At 36.6% G+C, this 23,686-nt stretch overlaps 1 protein-coding gene across 1 annotated transcript in view; it reads left to right on the forward strand.

Annotated features, from left to right (window-relative positions):
- The window catches only part of CPLANE1 (ciliogenesis and planar polarity effector complex subunit 1), a 130,488-nt gene that overhangs the window by 56,641 nt on the left and 50,161 nt on the right, over positions 1-23,686 (forward strand). The window contains exons 27-37 of the mRNA XM_077763477.1: positions 4,520-4,668; positions 5,527-5,693; positions 6,158-6,240; positions 7,177-7,256; positions 8,345-8,422; positions 10,425-10,617; positions 14,594-14,887; positions 15,076-15,846; positions 17,334-17,500; positions 18,578-18,710; positions 19,581-19,635. Of these exons, the coding sequence (XP_077619603.1) occupies positions 4,520-4,668; positions 5,527-5,693; positions 6,158-6,240; positions 7,177-7,256; positions 8,345-8,422; positions 10,425-10,617; positions 14,594-14,887; positions 15,076-15,846; positions 17,334-17,500; positions 18,578-18,710; positions 19,581-19,635 (2,170 nt within the window). The remainder of the gene's footprint in view (positions 1-4,519; positions 4,669-5,526; positions 5,694-6,157; positions 6,241-7,176; positions 7,257-8,344; positions 8,423-10,424; positions 10,618-14,593; positions 14,888-15,075; positions 15,847-17,333; positions 17,501-18,577; positions 18,711-19,580; positions 19,636-23,686) is intronic.

Raw genomic sequence — 23,686 nt, forward strand, 5'->3', positions numbered from 1 at the left:
GAGATGATATCTCATTATGGTTTTGATTTGCATTTCCTTGGTAATTAGTGATGTTGAGTATACCTTCTCATATACCTGTAGGCCATCTGGAAACATTGGAAAAATGTTTACCCAGATCCTCTGCCCATTTTTTGATCAGATTTTTTTTTTTTTTGCTATTGAGTTGTATGACTTTTAAAATATATTTTATATATTAACCTCTGATCAGATATATGATTTGCAAATATTTTCTTCCAATCAGTAGGTTGCCTTTTTATTTTGTTGATGGTTTCCTTTGCTGTGCAGAAGCTTGTTAGTTTGATGTAGTCCCACTTGTTTATTTTCGCTTTTGTTGTCTTTGCTTTGGTATCAAATCCAAAAAAACAAAAAATCATTGTCAAAACCAACTTCAAAGAGCTTACCATCTATGTTTTCTTGTGGGAGTTTTATGGTTTCAGATCTTGCATTCAGGTCTTTCATTCTTTTTGAGTTTATTTTTGTATATGGTGTAAGACAGGGGTCTGGTTTCATTCTTTTGCATGTAGCTATCCATTCTTCCCAGCACTATTTTCTGAAGACACTATCCTTCCCCCATTGAATATTTTTAGCTCCTTTGTCAAATTAATTGGCCATATATGCAGGAGTTTTTATTTCTGGGTTCTCTATTCTGTTCCATCAGTACATATGTCTATTTTTATGCTAATACTATACTGTTTGATTTTTGTAATATAGTGTGAAATCAGGAAGCATGATGCCTCCAGCTTTGTTTTTCTTTCTTAAGATTTCTTTGGGTTTTTTTTTTTTTTTTTTTTGTGGTTCCATACTAATTTTAGGATTGTGTGGGGTTTTTTGTGTGTGTAATACACCATTGGAGTTTTGATAGGGATTGCACTGAATCTCTAGATTGCTTTGGGTAGTATGGACATCTTCACAATGTTAATTCTTGTAATTTGTGAACACAAAGTATTTTTCCATTTATTTATGTTGTCTGCAGTTTCTTTCATCAGTGTCTTCCTGTTTTTAGCATATAGGTTTTTCACCTCCTTCGTTAAATTTATCCTTAGATATTTTACTTTTTGCTGCAATTATAAATGAGATTTGTTTAAGTTTTCTTTCTGATAATTCATTGTTTGTGTATCCAAATACAACTGATTTTCATATATTGATTTTATATACTGCAATTCATTTATTTTAACCTTTTTTTAAGTGGGGTTTTAGGATTTTCACTTTTTTTTTTTAAGTTTATTTCTTTATTGAGAGAGAGAGAGAACAAGCAGGGGAGGGACAGAGAAAGATTCTCAAGCAGGCTTAGTGTGGAGCCTGATGGGGGCTTGAACCTACAAACCATGAGATCATGACCTTAGCCAAATTCAAGAGTTGGATGCTCAACTGACTGAGCCACCCAGTTGCCCCAGGATTTTTGCTTAGGAAGATTTGTTTATTCCTTTCTGTTTTGGATGCCTTTTTTTTCTTGCCTAATTGCTTGTTCTGGCTAGGATTTCCTGTACTATGTTGAATAAAAGTGGTGAGATTGGGCATCCTTGTCTTAGAGGAGAAGCTTTCAGGTTGGTTGGTTTGTTTATTTATGGGGTTGTGGGTTTTTTTGTTTGTTTTTTTGCTTTTGAATGTGATATTTATTGTAGGCTTCTCATATATTTCTTTAGAATGTTCAGGTACATTTTTGTTTTACAGTTTGTTGAGAGGGTTTTTTTTTTGTTTTTATCATGAGTGGATGCTGATTTTTGTCAAATGCCTTTTCCACATATATTGAGATTATCATATGATTTTAATCTTTCATTTTGTGAATGAGGTGTATCAAATTGACTGATTTGCAGATCTTGAACCATCTTTATGTTCCTGGAATAAATCCCACTTGATCACGGTGTGTGATCCTTTTAATATACCGTTGAATTCAGTTTGCTGATATTTTTTTGAGTATTTTTGCTTCTGTTGTTCATTGGAGATAGTGGCCTATACTTTTCTTGTAGTGTCCTTGTCTGGCTTTGATATAAGGCTGATACTGGCCATGTAAAATGAATTTGGAAGTGTTTTTTCTCTCTACAGTTTATTACAAGAGTTTGAGAAAGATTGGCATTAATTCTTTAAATGTTGGGTAGAATTTGCCAGTGAAGCCATCTGGTTCTGGGGCTTTTTCTGTTGGAAGGTTGTGATTACTGATTCAATGTTTATACTCATTATTGGTCTGTTCACATTTTCTGTTTTTCATGAGTTAGTCTTAGTAGATTGTGTGTTTCTAGGAATTTATCTGATTCTTACAGGCTGTCTGATTTGTTGGCCTATAATTGCCCATAGTGGTCTCTTAGTATTTGTGTACTATCTGCTTGTAGTGTCTCCTCTTTCATTTCTAAATTTAAGTCCTCTCTTTTTTCTTTTTCTTTTTCTTTTTCTTTTCTTTTCTTTTCTTTTCTTTTCTTTTCTTTTCTTTTCTTTTCTTTTCTTTTCTTTCTTTCTTTCTTTCTTTCTTTCTTTCTTTTCTTTCTTTCTTGAGTCTGGCTAAAGGCTTGAGTATTTTGTTTATTTTTTACAAAATCCAGCTCTTAGTTTATTTCATCTTTTCCCTTGTCTTCTTAGTCTATATTTCACTTACTTCTGCTCTGATCTTTATTTCATTTCTTTTACTAACTTTGGACTTAGTCCTTCTTTTTTCTAGTTTCTTCAGGTATAAAGTTAGGTTGTTTGAGAACTTGAGTCAGTTAACTGACTGAGCCACCCAGGTACCCCAATAACAACTTAACTTTTGATGCATACAAAAGCTGTGCATTTTTACACTACTTTCCCTCCTACATTTTTATTTCTGATGTCAAATTTTACATCTTTTTACACTGTGCATCTATTAACAGATTATTGTAGTTATTGTTAAGTTGGCAGTTCGCTCCTGCGTCTCAGCCTTTCCTGTCTTTCCTATAATCTATTTTATTTTATTTAAAAAAATTTTTTTAATGTTTTATTTATTTCTAGGAGAGAGAGAGAGAGACAGCGTGAGCAGGGGAGGGTCAGAGTGAGAGGGAGTCACAGACTGAAACAGGCTCCAGGCTCTGAGCTGGCAGTCAGCACAGAGCCCGACGCGGGGCTCGAACCCACGAACCGCGAGATCAAGACCTAAGCGAAAGTCGGACGCTTAACCGACTAAGCCACCCAGGCGCCCCACCTATATTCTATTTTAAAGTGTCTTCACTCTGGGATGCCTGACTGGCTCAGTGGTAGAGCATGTGACTCTTGATCTCAGGTTCTTGAATTTAAGCCCCATGTTGGGAATAGAGATTACTTATAAATAAATAAACAAATAAATAAATTTAAAAATAATAAAGTGCCTTTATTCTAAAATAGTTTATTCTGAGGTATTATGGAGGGTACTTGTGATGAGCACTGGGTGTTAGGTGTAACTGAAGAATCATTAAATTCTACTCCTGAAGCCAATATTACTCTATATGTTAACTAACTAGAATTTAAATAAAAACAAAAACACAAATAAAATAGTATATTGTAGGTTTCAGGGTGTGTGTGTGTGTGTGTGTGTGTGTGTTTTGTTGTTGTGAGAAATTTTTTTCATTTTTTTTGAGATCAGTGTTATCCTAAGGTACCTTATTTAACATACTGTGATGTTTGTTGTCACTGAAATTTGTGTTTCTAGGTGATGCATACCCAGATTTCTAAATAAGAGACTTAAAGGGCGCCTGGGTGGCTCAGGCCTGATGGCTCAGTCAGTTAAATGTCCGACTTCTGCTCAGGTCATGATCTCGCAGTTCGGGGGTTTGAGCCCTGCGTTGGGCTCTGTGCTAACAGCTCAGAGCCTGGAGCCTGCTTCGGATTCTGTGTCTCCCTCTTTCTCTGTCCCAACCCCACTCACTCTGTCTCTCTCTCAAAAATAAACAAACATTAAAAACATTATTTTAAAATAAATGAATAAGAGACTTAAAAGAGATACATCCTATATATTTTTACCCATTGTGTCTTTTGGAATAATTACTAATTACCCTTCTTAAAGAGAATTAAGTGAAAGCAACTTTACAGTTATTTTCTTAAGATTTTTTTTAAAAGTTTATTTCTTTTGAGAGAGAATGAGTGAGGGAGGGACAGAGAGAGGAAGACTGAGGACCTGAAGGAGGCTCTGTCCTGACAGCAGAGAGCCCAGTGCAGGGCTTGAACTCATGAACCATGAGATCATGACATGAACACAAGTGGGATGCTTGACCAACTGAGCCATCAAGGCGCCATAGCAACTTTACACTTTTAATGTTGTTGTTTTGTGACTTGAAAACATTGGAAACATATCTTACAAATGTGTAAGGCTGATTTTGAATACTATTTAGATACTTAGGTTTGTTTTTTCCAGGTAAAGATTTGATCAATGCCTCCACATCAAATATTGAGTTGTAGAAATGCAGTAAATACTTGATAAATGAATGAGAGATTTAATCAAGAGAAGGTCTGTAGAAAATATTAATAACCTAAAAATATAATGAAAAGTATGGGATTCAGTAGTGAATACTAAGTACTGTAAATTATGGTTTGTTTTTAGGTGCTAGAGAATCATTACACTCGGTCTCAGAGTGGACCCAACATTGAGAGTGATTTCAAAACAGATGCTGGCTGTTCTGCTGCGGTACCCACTCATGGTGGGACTGAGGAAAGAAGTGATCAAAACAGATCTCATCAGAGTATGTTGAAGTAAGTTTTGGATTATACATTCCTTTTCAGTGGATGATACCTGTTTGATGGTGTTTGGGCTTAAAGAGAAGAATTGAACCCTTGAAAGGTTAAGGAATGAGCATTTTTTTTGAACCATAGAGAAGGAAGCAGTGAGAAGGAAGCAGTGAGTACTTTCTGAAGTGCTTTTTTAAATTTAATTTTTTTTACATTTATTTATTATTGAGAGACAGAGGGAGACAGAGCATGAGCATGCGAAGGGCAGAGAGTGGGGAGACACAGAATCTGAAGCAGGCTCCAGGCTCTGAGCTGTCAGCACAGAGCCCGACGTGGGGCTCAAACTCACAAACAGCAAGAATCTGATCTGAGCCAGACTCAGATGCTCAACTGACTCAGCCATCCAGGTGCCCCTTTTCTGAAGTGCTTTTAACAGTTCATTGCAAAATGTGTTATTCCCTGTTGGCCTAGCTTCTAACTTCTGAGAGAGGAGCTAATTCTCATCCTGAGCGTGACTCTTACTTCATTAATTGATTTCCTGTGTCAGAGGAAGCTAAATAAATCATTTCATCCATTTTTACATATGAAGCAATATATCTCTGAATAACAATGATGCACCTCTAATAGCAGGAAGATTCCTTTGTGAGAATGGCAAGTGTAGATAAGTTGGAATTATTCCAATTATTTGAGAAAATAAAAACAGGGATGTTTAGTCATTCATTGAACAACTTTTATTGAGCTTCTACTATGTACCAGACATGGTTAAAAAACAAAAAACTATAAATATGAAACTAATGTTCCTTTTCAGTAAACTGGATCAATTGAAATCAGCTTTTTGTTTATAAGAATGAATTATAATTCTAGCTGCTTTATTTTTGTCAGTGGAATACCAGCTGAAGCATCCAATCCTGAAACAAAGGAGACCAAAGATGAGATTACTTCTATTACTGATGATACTGAAAAAGAACTTATAGATATTGATGAGGATCTTTTAGAAGTAGAAACATTTGACCAAGAGGAAATGGAAATACATCTATCAGACCATGAAGGTCAGTTCATTTGAGTAATCTTTTTATTTGGCTTTATTAATTTGACATTGGTGAATGATTATCTGAGACAACTTATTTAGTCTTTTATCTAAATTAATATGTTTATAATAGCTTAAAACCAAAAGTTGAAAGTAATGCTGAACACATTAACTCAAAACCCGAATTTACAATTCTTGGGCCTTTTGCCTTGCTTATGTAATTTTCATGGGCCTCTTCATTTTGTGAACCAATTCTGTGAGCCTTTCCTTGGCAGTCTTTGTTAAAACAGAAACTCTCAGAGTTTCTTATCTGGGATTTCGCTTGAAGAGAGGTTGTCTCCAGGTGTTTTTAAAGAACATTTTATAAGGAGGATAGAAAATATTTCTGCCATTATATTTGTTACCTGTAATATTTCTGAACCTTCTAAAAAGTAAACCGATTTTTTTCAAATGGTTACTTTTCTCTTCCTCCTTATTTTCCTATAGAAGGTACCAAAGAGCCTGTTGGAAATCTTAAAAGTTCCCATACTGCCATTTACATGCAGACTTTACCGCAGCATTTAGAAGAAGTAAGTCAATAAATAGTGGATAATGTTATTTAAATTATACTTACATGTTTTTATTTAATAGATCCAATCAAGGCTACTATCTTTTTAAAAGTACACTGTGGGTTGTAGAGAATCACCAGGCCATGTAGCATTTTTCTTTCACTGATATCCTGTCATTCATAAGACATCTAATAATTTCAGGCAATGAAAATTTTATTTCATAGTTTGCCTCTCTCTCTATCCCCCACTGTTTCCCCTTGAATGCTGAGAACAAACTGAGGACTCATGGGGAGGAGGGGGGTGATGGGCATGGAGGAGGGCACTTGTGGGGATGAGCACTGGGTGTTATATGGAAACCAACCTGACAGTAAACTATTTGTAAAAAAAAATGATAATAATAAAAGTTAAAAAAAATAGAAAATTTCATTTCATAAACTGCTTAGCAAATTAATCAAGAATAATGGAAGTGTTGTATATTCAAAATGTACAATTCAGCTGTAGTATGCAGTCTTTGCACATATATCACTTTTATATATTCTTTGTTTTCTCAAAACTCGGTGCACTGCATTTCCGGGTGGAACACAGACATTTCTAATTATTGAAAAAATTCTTTTAAAAATGCTTAGTTTTCTGAATGTACTTATTAATCATGTAGTGATGGGTATATATAATTTACAGTGTATTTGTAAATGTAGCATAAATAATTTCCACTGACATTATTTGGTCTTTGTACTTTACTGTGCTCAGTGGCTCAGGGTGATGGACTGAAGGTAATTCACATGGGTAAAAATCTCATCAGAGTAGCACTGGGGAGTTCATTTTAATGTTTGATTTCTCACTTGCTTTTAGACTGTTGTTACCCCAGGCCAAGTGGCTAATGTGAAACTCCAGACACCTAAGAGAGTAATACCTATTTATTTAACCCCTTTTCTCTTTGGGTACTATTAATTTTAACAGCATTCCAGAGGAGAGGTTCAGTGTCCAAGGGAAGAACCATTGGAGACATGTATGGAGAAAAAACCAACTGAACAGAAAGGGTAAGAGGGAAGAAAGTAAGGAAGTGATTATTACTGTCTCGTTTACCTAAGTAAAAGAGGCTCATTGCTCTTAAGGATTCATCTGGGATTCATTTGATGAAGAGGTTATTTTTCTCACAATTTGCAATATATATTTATGGTGATATTGTGTTCCTAGTGAAATTTAACTTTATAGTAACAGTAAATTATGATCCTCAGTAGATGTTACAGACTCCTAAATCTTGATAGTGTGAAATAAATGATACCTAAAATACCTTTTGTTCTCTCATCACGATCAGCTTTATCAAAGTAAAATATAGCTATAAATAGACCAGAATTTATTCAGCTGCTTGTCATTCTGATTCCATTTTTGTTGGGTCACATGAAGAACCATTATGAATCACAATATGTGTGTAATTGTTCACTGCTGTGGTGTGATGACCTCACACTATAGGGCTATGAAGCATATTATTGCTTCAAGGAGAGCTGAAGGCAGTTTTGTTTTTTTTTTTATCTGTTGCAGGTGGGACATGATTTCTTAATTTTTAGAATTTTTGAAGTTTTAAAATTTTAGAACTACTTTTGATAAGAAAGGCAACATGATTAGTTTTTCTTTTTCTTCTCAATATTCGAAGTTTGTTTATTTCTGTGGACAGTTGGCCAAAAAAAATATATTAAATGTGATGTGCCTTTACAAGTAATATAGATATTTCTATCCATAAAAAACTAGTCTTTACAGTTTCAAATGTATTAGGGGCTCAGGAGTGTGCCTGAGCAAAATGTATGCCTCTGCCAGGGATAGGATTGGAGGTCCCAGGTAACCTCATTTCTCCTCATTTTAGATTCTTTTATTTCTTCTGGGCAGTCAACAGTATTCAAATTATATGTTCAGCCATCCTGGCATATTCTTTTATTTGAATCTGTTACTAATTGCTATGGAGACAAATATAAACAGACTGTGATTATGAGCTAAGCATTACAGAGGGTTAGAGAATGTTTAGACTCTTAGATGACTGATCATTAGATCAGCTGTACCTTACAAAATGTACAGAATTTCCTAATCTTTTAGGAGTCTAATCTTCCTAATCAGTTATTAATCTTAATTATAGTATGATCGAAGCCTTTTCAAATCCTGAACACAGCGTTACTTATTCATTTTGTGTAGATACAAGTTCAGAAATTTCTAGGTAAGGATTTTTGTATACTGTACCCTTTTAATATAATCATGTTTTACAAGTAGATAAGAGAAAAAAACAATGCCTACTGTGCTATTTTTTAATAATTACTTAATGTTGGGGCACCTGGGTGGCTTAGTCGGTTAAGCGTCCGACTTTCGCTTAGGTCATGATCTCGCGGTTCGTGGGTTCGAGCCCCACGTCAGGCTCTGTGCTGACTGCCAGCTCAGAGCCTGGAGCCTGTTTCAGAGTCTGTGACTCCCTCTCTCTCTGACCCTCCCCTGCTCACGCTGTCTCTCTCTCTCTCTCTCTTCTGGAAATAAACATTAAAAAAAATTTAAAAAAATAATTACTTAATGTTTTAACTAAAAACTGAGTAAAATGAAAGCAACATGAAGCATTGAAAGAGGAATATAGGTACACATTTCTGACACCTTTAAGTTTATTATTGAAAGATTTTCCTCTAACAGTTGTGTTTCAAAGGTATACAGGAACTATTCTAGAACAGTCTTTTCTGAAAAAAAAAAAAAAAAATAGGTACAGTTGACCCCTGGACAATACAGGTTTGAGTCACTCAGGTCCCTTTACACACAAAATTTTTTTGCTAAATACAGTACAGTACTATAAATTTATTTTCCTTATGATTTTCTTAATAGCATTATCTTTTCTCAAGCTTACTTTATTGTAAGAATACAGTAGGCAATACATATAACATACAAAATATGTGTTAATCGACTGTTTATGTAATTGGCAGGGTTTCTGGTCAAGAGTAGGCTATTAGTAGTTACATTTCTGAGGAGTCCGGTTATACATGGATTTTCAACTGCACGGGGGTTGGTGCCCCTACCCCCCCTTGTTGTTGAAAGGTTAGATGTAGTGGATATATTAAAGTTGCCTATTTTCATCCTTTAATGGATTTCTAATAGTGTATGAAATGCTTTTAATTCTCTCAGAACAGATTCATCCAGTTCTGTCTTTTAAACTTCTTTTATCGAGACTGCAGTGTGTTTAGTGCTTAGAAATCTTGCTGAATGGGGTAACATAGCATAGCCTTACTTTAGAAAACTTCTCTGTTAATTAGACTTTATCTCTTTGCTACTTTTTGGAAACAAAGGCCAGTGAGGTCTTAAAATAAGTCAGTCGTAATGCCTGTTTTTCATGAATTTGCCAAGTAAAGTTTTGTTATTGAGCTTATTAGTGTTAGATTCTTAATAAAAGACAAATATTGCTGAAAAGAAATGAATGTAAACCCAGATAATATAAATGCAATTTAATATGTTCTTTTCTTTTTAGAGAAATGGTCAATTTATTTAGATATAATAAGGACTGATGCTTTTGTTTATGAAATCAATTTGCTTAGAAAACATTTGAGTACCTGCTGTATTTAAGGAATCCATCCCCAATCATGTTATTTTAGAAAAAATAAAACTTTATTTTCATCTTTAACTTTTATTCCTAAATAAGCATTTTTTGTTATCGTTTAACTATAAATACAAACTTTGAGATTTGTTTGGAAATGAAATGTTCATAATACTGTTGTTTCACATTTAATGATGATCAGCAGGAGTTTGCTCTACTCATCTTAGAATAGTTTTTTTAACCCATACTTACTCTAGTTTTCTTAACTCCATTCTAGATCATTAAATTTAGTAATAAAAATATTTCTCTTATAGCTAAATAAGAATAATTGACAGGTCTCAAACTCAGATGCATGCATGGACCAGGTATCTAATCAATGTGTGAACTTTCCTGGGTTGTAACAACATAGGGAGGGGACCATGGCTGACTAGACGTTATGTCTCCCTTAATGAAACAGCATTCACACGAGTAATTGCTGATGACAAATGTGTCTGGTGGCTGGAGAGTACACAGCAATAGGTTCTAGGGTTTAAATTTCCTGAAAACTTCCAGGAAGCCTTTAAAGTAGAAGAAAAAGGTGATCAAAATATTCAGATTGTAGACAACTAATTTGTTTTTTCTTGATTGTGTTTTTTATTTATATGCTTCCACATAGTGCACAGATCTCTGCATTTACAGATACATCTTCCTCAGTTCCACCTTTCATATCAAATGGAGTCAGTGTGTCTTCACAAACAACTGTGCCAACACCACAGCAGACCCAGAGAAATGAACCCAGGCCTCAATTACCAGATTCTTCAGATTCTGTTAGGCAGATGCTCCAAGATGAAATGTTTAAATTAGTTCAGGTAAGCATATATCCATATAAGTAAACTAATACATGTGCTTTGTGTGTAAGGATTTGAAATATGAACAAACTTTTAGAAATGGGCAAGTTGAAATTAAGTTGCACGGTTTCTCTGCTTTGGACACTCTTCATTGGCTATTCAGAGGTTCCTGACTCAAGGGCCATGAGACCAGGCTGAGCCACCTACTTCTCACAGTGACTTATTATTTCTGAGCTCCGGGATTGAGAGCTGCTCCCAGAAGTGAGGTGGGTGATTATTAAACCAGACCAGTAGACTCCAGCTCAGAGATTCCAAAGTTTATGCCTAATAGAGTCATTGACCTCATATTTCTTATCTTCAAACTGAATTTTGGCTTGGTTTGAAATTGTCAGCTGCATTTTAAAGTACTGTTCACTTGGGGAGCCTGGGTGGCTCAGTTGGTTAAGTATCCAACTCTTGATCTCAGCTCAAGTTATGATCTCATGGTTCATGGGATGGGGCCCTGAGTTGGGCTCTGCGCTGATGGTGTGGAACCTGCTTGGGATTCTCTCTCCCTCTCTCTCTGTCCCTCCCTCCCTCCTCAGCTCGTGCACATGTGTGTACTCTCTCTCTCTCAAAATAAATAAATTTTTTAAAAAAACAGTTCATTTTGACTTTTGTCATCTTTTTCTCAATTGATTGTTCTTTTTTCTACCAGCAATTGTAAATTATTTTTTTCTATTTTATTCCTTAACTATTAATTTCCCTCAAATGTAATCCTCCATTCATGTATTCTACATTTATTTCCATATCATTTTATGTGATATACCATTTTTATAATGATGCTTGGCACTAATTTTTATTTTGAACTAAAGGCCCTGGTGAGAATAGTTTTTCAGAATATCCCAATTATCTCATGAAACTTACTGAAACTGACTTTGTTCTGATTTTTCCCAGTCCCTTGTTTTCTGTTTTCATTTAGTAGCATTAACTATTCTACCAGCTTAAAATTTTAGAAGCATTTCCCAAACTTACTTTTTAGATTGCCAAGGGACTTTGCTGGTAGCTGTCCTGTATATTTAACAAATCCTCTAAATAGTTCTGAAGCACACAAAGGATTAAGAATCACTGTCTTAGATATCTTTGCCTTTTTTTCCCACTACCTACATCGAGTGTTCTTCTGTGCCCTCTTGATTCCATTGCCCACACTGTATGTCAGTACAGTCACTTGCTATTTCTATACCTGTAGCCAGCCTGGACTCTTAGAATTTCATACTTCCATTGTCTTAAAACGTATTTTCTAAGACATTCTTTTTCAAATGCTGTTTTAATATATTATTTTCCTGTGTTAAAAGGTTCAGCAAATTTCAGTTACCATTTTGTCTAATATAAAAACCAGTCTAATTTTAAAAATACAGAGAGTAAAAGGAAATAACACTGAAAATCTCAATACTGGTTATCTTTGAGGATAGGATGATGAATTTTTTAATGTTTATTTTTTATTGAAAAAATTTTTTAATGTTTTATTTATTTCTGAGAGAGACAATGTGAGCAGGGGAGGGTCAGAGAGAGAGGGAGACACAGAATCTGAAACAGGCTCCAGTCTCTGAGCTAGCTGTCAGCACAGAGCCTGATGCGGGGCTTGAACCCACAAACCATGAGATCATGACCTGAGCCGAAGTTGGATGCTTAACCAACTGAGCCACCCAGGCACTCCTATTTACTTATTTATTTTGAGAGAGAGCACACACACCTGTAAATGAGGGAGGGGCAGAGAGCAAGGGAGAGAGAATCCTAAGCAGGCTCCATTCTCTTAGTACAGAGCCTGACATGGAGCTCAGACTCATGAACTACAAGATCATGACCTAAGCCAAAATCAAGACTTGGCCACTTAACTGACTAATCCACCTAAGCAAGCACTCCTTGTATTTTTTTTTTTTTTTTAATAATTGAAGGGAACTTATATTTTTTAACCTGTGGTGTTTCCTTATTGGTGTGTTTCAAGTGAAATTCTTCTGTTGAGCTTAAAACACTCACAACCAGCTTTTACTGTCTCTTTTTTTCCATTATACTCTCTCAGAAGTCCAGTGGTTCTCAAGTGTGGTCCTTGGATCAGTAGCATCAGCATCACTTAGATGTTAGAAATACAAATTCTTAGGCCCCCATTCCAGACCTGTTGAAATCAAACTCTGGGGATGGGGCTCAGCAAAGAGTGCTTTAACAAGTCTTCTAGGTGATTCTGAATCATGCTAAAGTTTGAGAACTAACACATTCAACTGTCCTCATTATAGCTGCTATTAATTTCCTGTGCCATCTAAGCCAGTGTTTATGTTATTGGTCCCCAGGCTTTTCTGCATCCTGAAATCGCCTTGTATCTTAAAAAATACTAATCCTGGCTTCCATCCCCAGATAATCTGATTTTATTGTTATGTGGTATGGCCTGGCCATGGAGATTTTTATTTTATTTATTTATTTATTTTTATTTTCCTCCTTTTTTTTTTTTTTACAAATAGTTTATTGTCAAGTTGGTTTCCATACAACACCCAGTGCTCATCCCCACTAGTGCCCTCCTCCATGCCCATCTTCCCCCTCCTCCCCCACACCCATCAGTCCTCAGCTTGTTCCCAGCATTCAAGAGTCTCTCATGGTTTCCGTCTCCCCCTCTCCCCCACTATTCCCCCCCGTCTTCTCCCCCAAGGTCCTCCGGTCCTCCGTTAAATTCCTCCTAATCCCCCTCTACGTGCAAACATGTGATATCTGTCCTTCTCTGCCTGACTTATTTCGCTCAGCATAACACCCTCAAGGTCCATCCATGTTGCTACACATGGCCAGATTTCATTCTTTCTCATTGCCATGTAGTATTCCATCGTATAGATAAACCACATCTTCTTGATCCATTCATCTGTTGATGGACACTTAGGCTCTTTCCATGTTTTAGCTATTGTGGAGAGTGCTGCTATGAACATTGGGGTACATGTGCTCCTATGCATCAGCACTCCTATATCCCTTGGGTAAATTCCTAGCAGTGCTATTGCTGGGTCATAGGGGAGTTCTATTGTTAGTTTCCTGAGGAACCTCCACACTGTTTTCCAGAGGGGCTGCACCAGTTTACATTCCCACCAACAGTGTAGGAGGGTGCCCGTTTCTCCACATCCTCGCCAGCATCTCGCGTTCTCTGATTTGCTCATTTTAGCCACTCTGACTGGCGTGAGGTGGTATCTCAGTGTGGTTTTGATTTGTATTTCCCTGATGAGGAAGGATGCTGAGCATCGTTTGACCATGGAGATTTTTAAATGCTTCTCAGGTGATTCTAATGTGCAGCTGAGTTTATCAACTACTGGTGCATGCCTTTGTCTTTCACCTAGTCAGGCTTTCCGTGGGAATTCCTCATTCTTCACCTGTTTGCTAATCCTTGCCTTTTTTCCTCCTGAAAAGCTGATCACAACACACCCATTTTAGGACTTCTTTAATTATCCTCATTCTATACCATCTGATCACTCCTTTATTATTCCTGGGTTGTTTATTTAAATTGCTTTATATATAGTCCCAAGTCTCATTCTGGGTTCATATTTCCAGTTGACAGCTCCTTGAAAACAGGGAGTGATTCTTTTTTTCCTTTTTAAAAAAATCTCTCTCAGTTTTGCTTCCTGCGCAGCATTCATGGGTCTGACAGATATTAAGACAAAAGTATGACTGTTGTGGGGGTGCCTGGGTGGCTCAGTCAGTTAAGCAGCCAACTTTGGTTCAGGATATGATCTCACAGCTCTGTGAGTTTGAGCCCCATGTCAGGCTCTGTGCTGACAGCTCAGAGCCTGGAACCTGCTTCAGATTCTGTGTCTCCCTCTCTGTCTACCCCTCCCTCGCTCATACTCTGTCTCTTACTATCTCTCAAAAATAAAGTTAAATAAATAAATAAACATTAAAAGTATGACTGATGTGGAATACTCAGATGATTATTGTTGTTTCTTTAGATTCTTTTCACTATGTTTTAAAATGTTTAAATTTTATTTTGTTTTAGCTGCAACAGATCAACTTCATGAGCCTAATGCAAATAGTAGGATCATCCTTTGCCAATCTCCCGGAAATACATCAACTTCTACAGCAGTCTCAGGCTGTGCATTTGGTGGGAAGCCAAGTATCAAACCCCACAAGAGGGAGTAGTGATGTTGATGACACCAGTAGAAATTTTAAGGAGAAATCTTTTATGAAGCCACAATCCATGGGAGAGTATACTAGAGAGCCTGCCGAGAAGAATCTGCACTGCCATAAAGGAATTGTGCAGGCTGATCAAAATAGTAATGGGAATGTACAGGTAACGCATTTAAAAATACCATTAAAAATTGTTCTAGTAGTTCAGTTGTTGGCTTTTTGTTATTTGAGCAAATAACTTTTTAGCAGTTAGTGTATTCCACCCCCTTCAAAACACATAGAACATCATTAAAAAAATAAGACATTTGTAATATATTCTAAACTTACATGTTAGCTTTTTTTCTCTTCCAGAATGTATCACATGGGAGTGTTCCTTTATGTCCATCAGAAGGCCCACCTCAGAATACAGGATTAACTCCAGCATCTCAGAGCTTACCAACTCCTGCACTGTCTTCAGCTCCTGCTGGAAATACTGCCCTCCACCTTTTGTCCCCATCTTCTGCCATTCTGAAGACACCAAGACTTATCCCAGCCTCAAAAACTTTCAGGCCTAGTGATGGTTTTCCTTTGCTTCAGTTTCAGCCTAAGCATGAATTTAAGCCCCTTTCCTTCCATACAGGAAGAGCTCTGCAAGTTCCTTTCAGGCCCCCACCACAGCCAAGAGAGGCTTGGGGATTATCTGATTCCTTCCAGCCTCCTTTGCTACAGAAAGCAATGCACACGACTTCAGTGTCCCATCTGAATTTGAGCCAGTATAATACTGAAGCCATAAAAAAAGCAGTGGAGCAGAAGAAATGGGCAGAAACTAGAATTACGGAAACCCCTAAGCCTGTGAATGTGGATCGTTGTGTTGGACATGAAAGCATGACACCTCAACAAGGCTCTACAGTATTTATAAAACCAGAAAAACTACTTGATGTTAAGCCAGGGTTCCTTGAAATATCGCCTCAGAATTCCTTCGGACTTCCATTATTGCACCTGCAACTTAAGCCTCCTTATGTATTTTCCTCTGCCTCAAGAGCATCAGTGACAATTCCCTCAATACCTATGAGAACTGTAGCAGAAGAAAGAAAATACCCAAGGCTATCATTACTTCATTCATGCCTATTCCCAGAAAATACGGTAATGATTTTGGCAGAGCAATGCAAAAGCAGTCCTGCATTTTTCATACCATGAACCTATACATGCAATTACACTACATTTTTTTAAGTTTTAAATTTTATTTAAATCCAGGTTAACATATAGTGTAATAATGATTTCAGGAGTAGAATTTAGTGAGTCATCACTTACATATGATACCCAGTGTTCATCCCAACAAGTGTCCTTAATGCCCCTTGCCCATTTAGCCTATCCCACCGTCCACCACCCCACCAGCAACCCTCAGTTTGTTCTCTGTAGTTAAGAGTCTTTTATGGCATTCCATGTTTCTTTTTTAAAAATAATTCTTCTAAATTTTTTTAAATAAAAATAATGCTTCTGTTATTGGAAATAACATATAAAAATCCAGTTTAAAATGGTAATTAGGTATTTTAAAGCTTTTTGGTCTGTCTTGTACACCAATACTAGAATTTGTCAGACTTTTTCATAGGTATTTCTGCTGCTCAGAGAAGAAATAAGTAAAATGACCAGTATTCTTGTTTATGTGGGTAGGTGTGTGTGTGTGTGTGTGTGTGTGTGTGTGTGTGTGTATTGAGAGAAGGAAAGGGAGAGCACATGTGCAAGCATGCACACATATATTATTTGACATTCCTAGTAATTGTGATATGATTGCCTTAAAATCTGTTAAAGTTTAAAATTGTTAAATAGACCCAGATCTGTAAGTAGTTGTGCATAATAAAAAAATGGTGTATTTTTAAAGCACAAAATTGAAAACATTAAAAAGATTGAATGTTTATAAAGCCACAAAATCCCCCTTAAATTTGTAAGTTTTAATTTATGAAATTCAAATTGTTTAGGCTCTAATTTTTTGTCAGTAGTACTGTCTTAGGGAATTGAATAATTCATTCTCTGGCACACTTAATTTTACAATTTGAAGATGATGGTACTGGGAAAAAAAATGGTCACTCTTTAGGAGAAGTACTTACCACACCTTTTTTCTGAACATATTATGAACAAAAAAGAAAAGATTAAAGGTGTGGAAAATAGACATTTTGAGAGGGATTTAAAGAAATTTTTTTTATTAAAACAGTATAATGAACCAAGTTAATATCATCTGACATCAATACTTATCAACATACTGTTAATCTGTTTCATCCATAATCTCCACTTCTCTGTATCTTCCCTTTCCAGAGAATTTTAAGTCAAATGCTAGACATTATGTATTTTATTTATAATTATAAGATTTTTAATATAGAATAGAAATTAAGAAGGTGAGGATTTCTAGCTTAGCTTCTGAAGTAGGATGACCCAGTTGGAATTTCTAGCACTCTAAACTCATTCATTCTTTAAGCTCTGGATACTCACCTTACAAGTCCAAATCAGTTTGTTATCTTTGACATGTTCTGTCTCTGCCATTTTAATTTAAACCAAGGTTTTCTTCATTTTTTTTTTTTTACATATTCTGTAATTGAGATTTGTAACTTTAAATTATTATGCTTTATTTCTTATAGTACAAAAGCCCACAACTTATTCCCCTCGAGAACCTCATTGCATTCAAACAAAACCAAGAGAAACTAGCACCTAATTTATTTGAACAAGGCGATTCTGGACAACTTCAGCTTCTAAAGGTCAAAATAGAACCATCTGAAGTGAGACAAGGAAAGGACAGTAAAAAAAGGCAAGTTTTAAGTGGAATTTTGTTTGAGACTATCACTTACCTTCAAATTTATTATTAGTTAAAATAATATAATTAGAAAAGTGAAAGTTATCTGGTTCAACCTCCCAGCCTATACACAACTGCATGTTCGATTTTCTTATCAAGTGTCATGCATTTGAACACATTTCGTGATGAGGTAAATTCCTATATTATGACAGATAAATACTATTATTTTTTTCCATTTTATTAAGGAATTCTTTACTAGAATTCGTAGGCCAGAAGATTCTTTTACATTTTTCTGTAACATTATTAGCAGTTTTCTTTTGCAGGATAAACCTTTGGCATCTCATACAATATTCTGTGTACTGTCTAATACACTGAAGTAATACTGTTATTAATCTTACCATATCCTCCAGATTCTTACATAAGAAGCAGGAGGGTAAGTGATGTGAATTGTTTCAGTATACTAAGAAACATGCTAAAAAAGCAAGGCTGTGACTTCTAATGAAAAGCATTTATAGTGTTACTCATAATGTGTGTTCAAAAATATATTGACTGATAGGTTATTACGGAGTCTAGAAGATATTTTAAAAATTTCCATTTATCAGACCCTAAAATCTGATACCAGTGCCTTTCTTCCAGAAATGGTTCTTTTCTTCCATCTTTTTCAGGTATTCCTTCTTCAAAGTAAGTCTTCTTGACTTTTCTCTCTTTTTTGGTGAAATCCCACCAAGGTCACTTAAGTGTGCTTAACTTCTTCAGAAGGGTGAATGGAGGTATCCCATAGGTTTCCTGGGATCAGCTTAGAGTTTGTAGAAAAGAGAGTTTGAAAATTACCTAGAAGGTGTGACTCTGACCTGAGATTCCAGAAGAAGTCAGTGCAGTAGTTGAGGAACTAGAAATAACTTTAATGTGTCCCTGACATTTTCTTATGTTTGCCTGTGTTCTAGCAGAGTATCCTACTAATCTAATTATATGCCTTTGAAAATAATTTATTGACATAATTTTGATAATTGTCTCCCTGTAGAGCATGATATAAGTAAAAAACTGATGTTACTAAAATAGTAGACACATATTTTATACTATTGTTTTTAACAGACAAAGACGACGAGCTGAGAAAGAGCTACAAGAAAAAATATCAGAGGAGCTAAGGGGAAAACCAAGTGTGGCTTTCCAGCCAGAGAGTTCCGTTGTTAATGATAATGATTCAGAAATAGTTACGAAATCCAAGGTACAGAAAACTGCTATACATATACACATATACACAGAGATTGGAATGTCTCTGGTTTATCTAGTCTTCTGATTGCTGGAAGCTTCTGATTGTGACTAGGAGAATCTTTACATCATTAAAGATGTGAAGCAGGTACATAAACCCTGCTGTATCCCTTCACGGAACAGCAGACCTACAGTTGCAAATGTAAAAAGCAAGTTGGTGGTAAATCAAAAACTGTAGTGTAGAGCATCTGCTTATGTGACTTCTTTATATTTGAAATCACTCCTTGCTTTTTTCTGTGATCTCTTAATGCATACCATATATGTTCTTTGGATTACTCCTAATACAGTTTGATCTCTTTAGGCTGCTTCCAGCATTCCCTACACATAGGTTTGTTATGTAAGCTATATATTTAAATCAGATCTTTTCAAACATTCCTTCTAACTTTGGTGACTGTTTACTTATTTTTGCAACAAATTAAATAAACACGAACAGTTTTGTTTGCAAGGATTTTTTAAAAGTATACTTCAGTAAGTCCTCAAGAGCATGTGGGGCGGCGCTTAGTAAAAATGTTGACTTCACGAGCAGTTTTGATAGGTGGGTTATTATTTGAGTGTTAAAACTCCTTTGCAGTAGAGAACATTGTAGTTTAGTAACTGCATTATTAAATTGGTAATGTTCTTTTTTATTGTTTGACTAGTGAGTTTTGTGAGCTCCTTGGTAGAGTTGCTTTGATAGTGTAAATAAATATTTCTAGAATAGGATTCGAACCTATACCTAAAAATTCAACAGTCCTCTTAGCTATTAAATGTTTCTTTTTTTTTTTTTTTTTCACAAAATAATGAATGTCTTTGAGTTACAAGATTGATAATTTGGGGATTCATTTAGGAACGACAAGAACATGGTGGTTCCCAGCCTTTGGATGATTTTGACATTCCTTTTGGTATGTATAAGCATGATTAATGTAGTGTCTCAGTTCAAAATTGAAATGAGTTTTCCAGAATTACATATATAAAAATGAGACAATTATTTTCAGTTTATCTGTGATAAGATGGAGAGTATGTGTGTGTGTGTGTGTGTGTGTGTATGTGTGTGTGTGTATGTGTGTGTGTGTATGTGTTGTGTTCTGATGTGTTATCTGGTAGAGCAGTGGTTGACAAATTATGGCTCATAGGCCAGATCCAGACCACACCTGTTTATGTAAATCAAGTTTTATTGAAACACAGCCATGCCTATTTATTTACACATTGTTTGTGACAAGTTTTACACTGTAGCAAGGTTTATTTATTGCAAGAGGAACCATATAGTATGCAAAGCTGAAAATATTTATTATCTGGCCCTTTACAGAAAAAAGTTGCTGATTTCTACAGTAAAGCAGGGCAATTAATTAGAATCTCAAATAAGATGCTGATATTATAAGGCCTAAAAGGAAATTACGGAAGAACATGCCTGTTGAATTCATCATAGAAAATACATGCACATTAAAGTAAGGAATATTCAGAAAAGAGTACTTGTTTAGAAGATAGTAAATTCTCTTCTTTCTCTAGTTGGACAGTTTACTTCTTGCCACCAAATGCATGTATTCTCCTCAGTAATTGTCATATAAACATTCACTCTCATGGCTTCAGTTATACTCAAATGATACTCCAAGACACATCTACCCTCCCTCATCTTTCTTTTCTACTTTCACTTTAAACTTAACGTGTCCAGGGGCGCCTGGGTGGCTTAGTCGGTTAAGTGGCCGACTTTCGCTTAGGTCATGATCTCGCGGTTCGTGGGTTCGAGCCCCGCGTCGGGCTCTGTGCTGACTGCCAGCTCAGAGCCTGGAGCCTGTTTCAGTCTGTGACTCCCTCTCTCTCTGACCCTCCCCTGCTCACGCTGTCTCTCTCTCTCCTAGAAATAAATAAAAAACATTAAAAAAAATAAAATAAACTTAACGTGTCCAAATACTTAAACTGGCATCTTGCCATTAGTGATATCACCGTTCTCTTGACTGGTCAAGACTTTTACCTCGAAAGCCACCCTTGATTTACCCCTCACCTTTGTTATCCCATTCTTTCACTTAGTCCTTGATGTGGTCCTCCCTCTCTCTGTTGATACCACTGCCCTGCATCAGGCCTCTGTGTGCCTAAACCAAGCCGGCTTTTTATTCCTAACTGACCTGCTTGCCTAACTTCTGTCTCTGTTTCCTAATCCTTTTGTTATTCTTTCCCACTCGTCTTAAAATCACTTTTTCATTTTTAACACTGGTTTGGGTTTTTTTCCTCTTTTCTTTCTTTTCTTTTCTTTTTTTTTTTTTTTTTGGCTTTGTGATGGTAATACATGTTCACTGAGGAAAATTTAGGAAATATAAATAGGAATAGGAAGAATATTAAAATCCTCCCCCTAAAATCTCCCATATATGTTTTTTAAAGTTTATTTATTTATTTTGAGAGAAAGAGTGGAGGAGAGGCAGAGAGAGAGAGGATCCCAGGCAGGATCCTCACTGTTAGCTCAGAGCCCCATGTGGGACCTGAACCTACAAACTGCGAGACCATGACCCGAGCTGAAGTCAGATGCTTAACCGACTGAAACACCCAGGTGCCCATTCTATAATTTTTCTGTTTAGAGATAGCCAGTGTTAATATTCCCCCAGGGTTTATTTTTTGAATGCTCTTACTCAAATATTTTTGTAAATACATACATATATNATACTAGTATTAAGGTAGATATCTTCCCATATCACTAGATATTCTACAATGTCATTATTTTAAAAAGTTTATCTATTTTGAGAGAGAGCAAGCACACACAAGCAGGAGAAGGGCAGAAAGAGGAGAGAGAAACCCAGTAAGCTCTGTGCTGTCAGCGCAGAGACTAACACAGGGCTCTGTCTTACAAACTATGAGATCACAACCTGAGCCAAAATCAAGAGTTGGATGCTTAACCTACTAAACCACCCAGGCGCCCCTCTACAATGCCATTTTTAAGGACTGCATAGTATTCCTGTGGATAGGTATTGTGTTATTTCAAACAACAATCATTCTCTACTTTTCTTATACCAGCTGGTGTCCTATAGTTCACTTCAAGTCTGACAATAACCCAGAGTTAACACAGATGTCACAAATTAATGGCTCAGTCCCAAAAGACTTGCCAATTCAAGCTATCAGCTACAAACGGGGTCCCCATACACCTGCATTTTTGCCCAAGCAACTGCAAATTCAGGCATTCCCATGACTCACCTTCCAGGTTTACTAATTTGCTACAGTGATTCAGGAACTTAGAGAAGTGCTTTACTTACGATTATAGTTTTATTATAAAGGATACAATTCAGGAATAGCCAAATGGGAGAGATGCATAAAGGAACGTATGGGGATTGAAGGCACAGAGCTTCCATATCCTCCCTGGTACACCACTCTCCCAGCATATCCCCTTGCTCATCAACCCAGAAGCCCCCTTAGCCTCATTATTTCAGGATTTTTACTGAGGTTTCATTGTAAAGACATGATTGGTGATTGAACTACATCTCCAGCTGCTCTTTCCACCCCGACCGCCCCCCAGAGATAGGGGTATCATGGGGCTAATGATAGTTCTAACCCTCTAATCATGTGCTTCATCCCTTTAGTAACCAGCACCTATCCTGAAGCTATCTAGGGGCCTATCAAGAGTCACTTCATTAAAATAAACTCAGATATAATGACAGACACTCCTATTACTCAAGAAATTACAAAGACTTAAGGAACTCCATGCTTAGAACCAAGGATAAAGACTAAATGTGTGTGTGTGTGTGTGTGTGTGTGTGTGCACGTGCGTGTGCATTAAGCAGGCTCAACACCTAGCAGGGAGCCCAGTGTGGGGCTTGAACTCATGACCCTGAGATCAAGACCTGAGCTGATATCAGGAGTCACGATGCTTAACCAGCTGAGCCACCCAAGCACCCCTATATGTATATTTATGGTAGTATATATGTATATATAATGGTAGTATACTGCCATTGCCATATTGATGATCTCTTATTCTTTTATTTCCTTAAATTTTTAATGTTTATTTTTGAGAGAGAGAGAGAGAGAGCAAGCAAGGGAGGGGCGGAGAGAGAGGGAGACACAGAATCAGAAGCAGGCTCCAGGCTCAGAACTGTCAGCACAGAGCCCTACGTAGGGCTCGAACTCACGAACTGCTAGATCATGACCTGAGCTGAAGTTGGCCACTTAACCAATTGAGCCACCCATGCACACTGATAGTCTCTTATTCTACTTTGTTTTCCTGGATGATCTCCCAAGAAAATCCACATCTAAACCGAGACTCCCATAATAGAGTTTGGATTTCATTTCTACTTGCTGCTGAACTTCTCCACTTAGGTGGAAATTAACTCAAGCGCAGCATGTACAGTCTGAATTTGTTATCCCTCCCCACCAACTGGTTTGTTCTCCTAATTCTCCATCTCCATTTGTGTTATGACCAACTCAATCCCAAAACATTGATTATCTGAATTCTGTCTTCCTCTGCCTTCTCATCCAGTAAAATAGGTCTTGCCTATTTTACTTCCTTCTTTCTTTATTTATTTTGAGAGAGAGATAAAGAGCAAGCAAGGGAGGGGCAGAGAGAGAGAGAGAGATAGAATCCCAAGCTGACAGTGCAGAGCCTGATGTGGGACTCAAACCCACAAATTGTGAGATCATGACTTGAGCTGAAGCCATGAGTTGGATGGTTAACTGACTGAGCCACCCAGGTGTCCCTTTACCTCCTTTGTAATTTATAAATGTGTCCTCTTTCATTACTCCTCCACACTACTAAAGGTTCTTATTTGAACTGTTCCAGTTGCTTCATCTACCTGATTGTCGTCACTTTTATCCACTCAAATCTACTTTCCACACACTGGCTGGGGTGGTTTTTCTAGAACATCAATCTGACCGTATCATTTTCTTGCATAACATTTTCTACTGGATATTCATTGCTAGAAGAGCATCTAGGTTCTAGGCTAGATGTACAGAATCCTCCACAGTTTTGGTTTTGAATTC

This window comes from Crocuta crocuta, unplaced genomic scaffold, assembly GCF_008692635.1.
Source record: "Crocuta crocuta isolate KB4526 unplaced genomic scaffold, BGI_CrCroc_1.0 scaffold4, whole genome shotgun sequence".
Classification (NCBI taxonomy): Eukaryota; Metazoa; Chordata; class Mammalia; order Carnivora; family Hyaenidae; genus Crocuta; species Crocuta crocuta.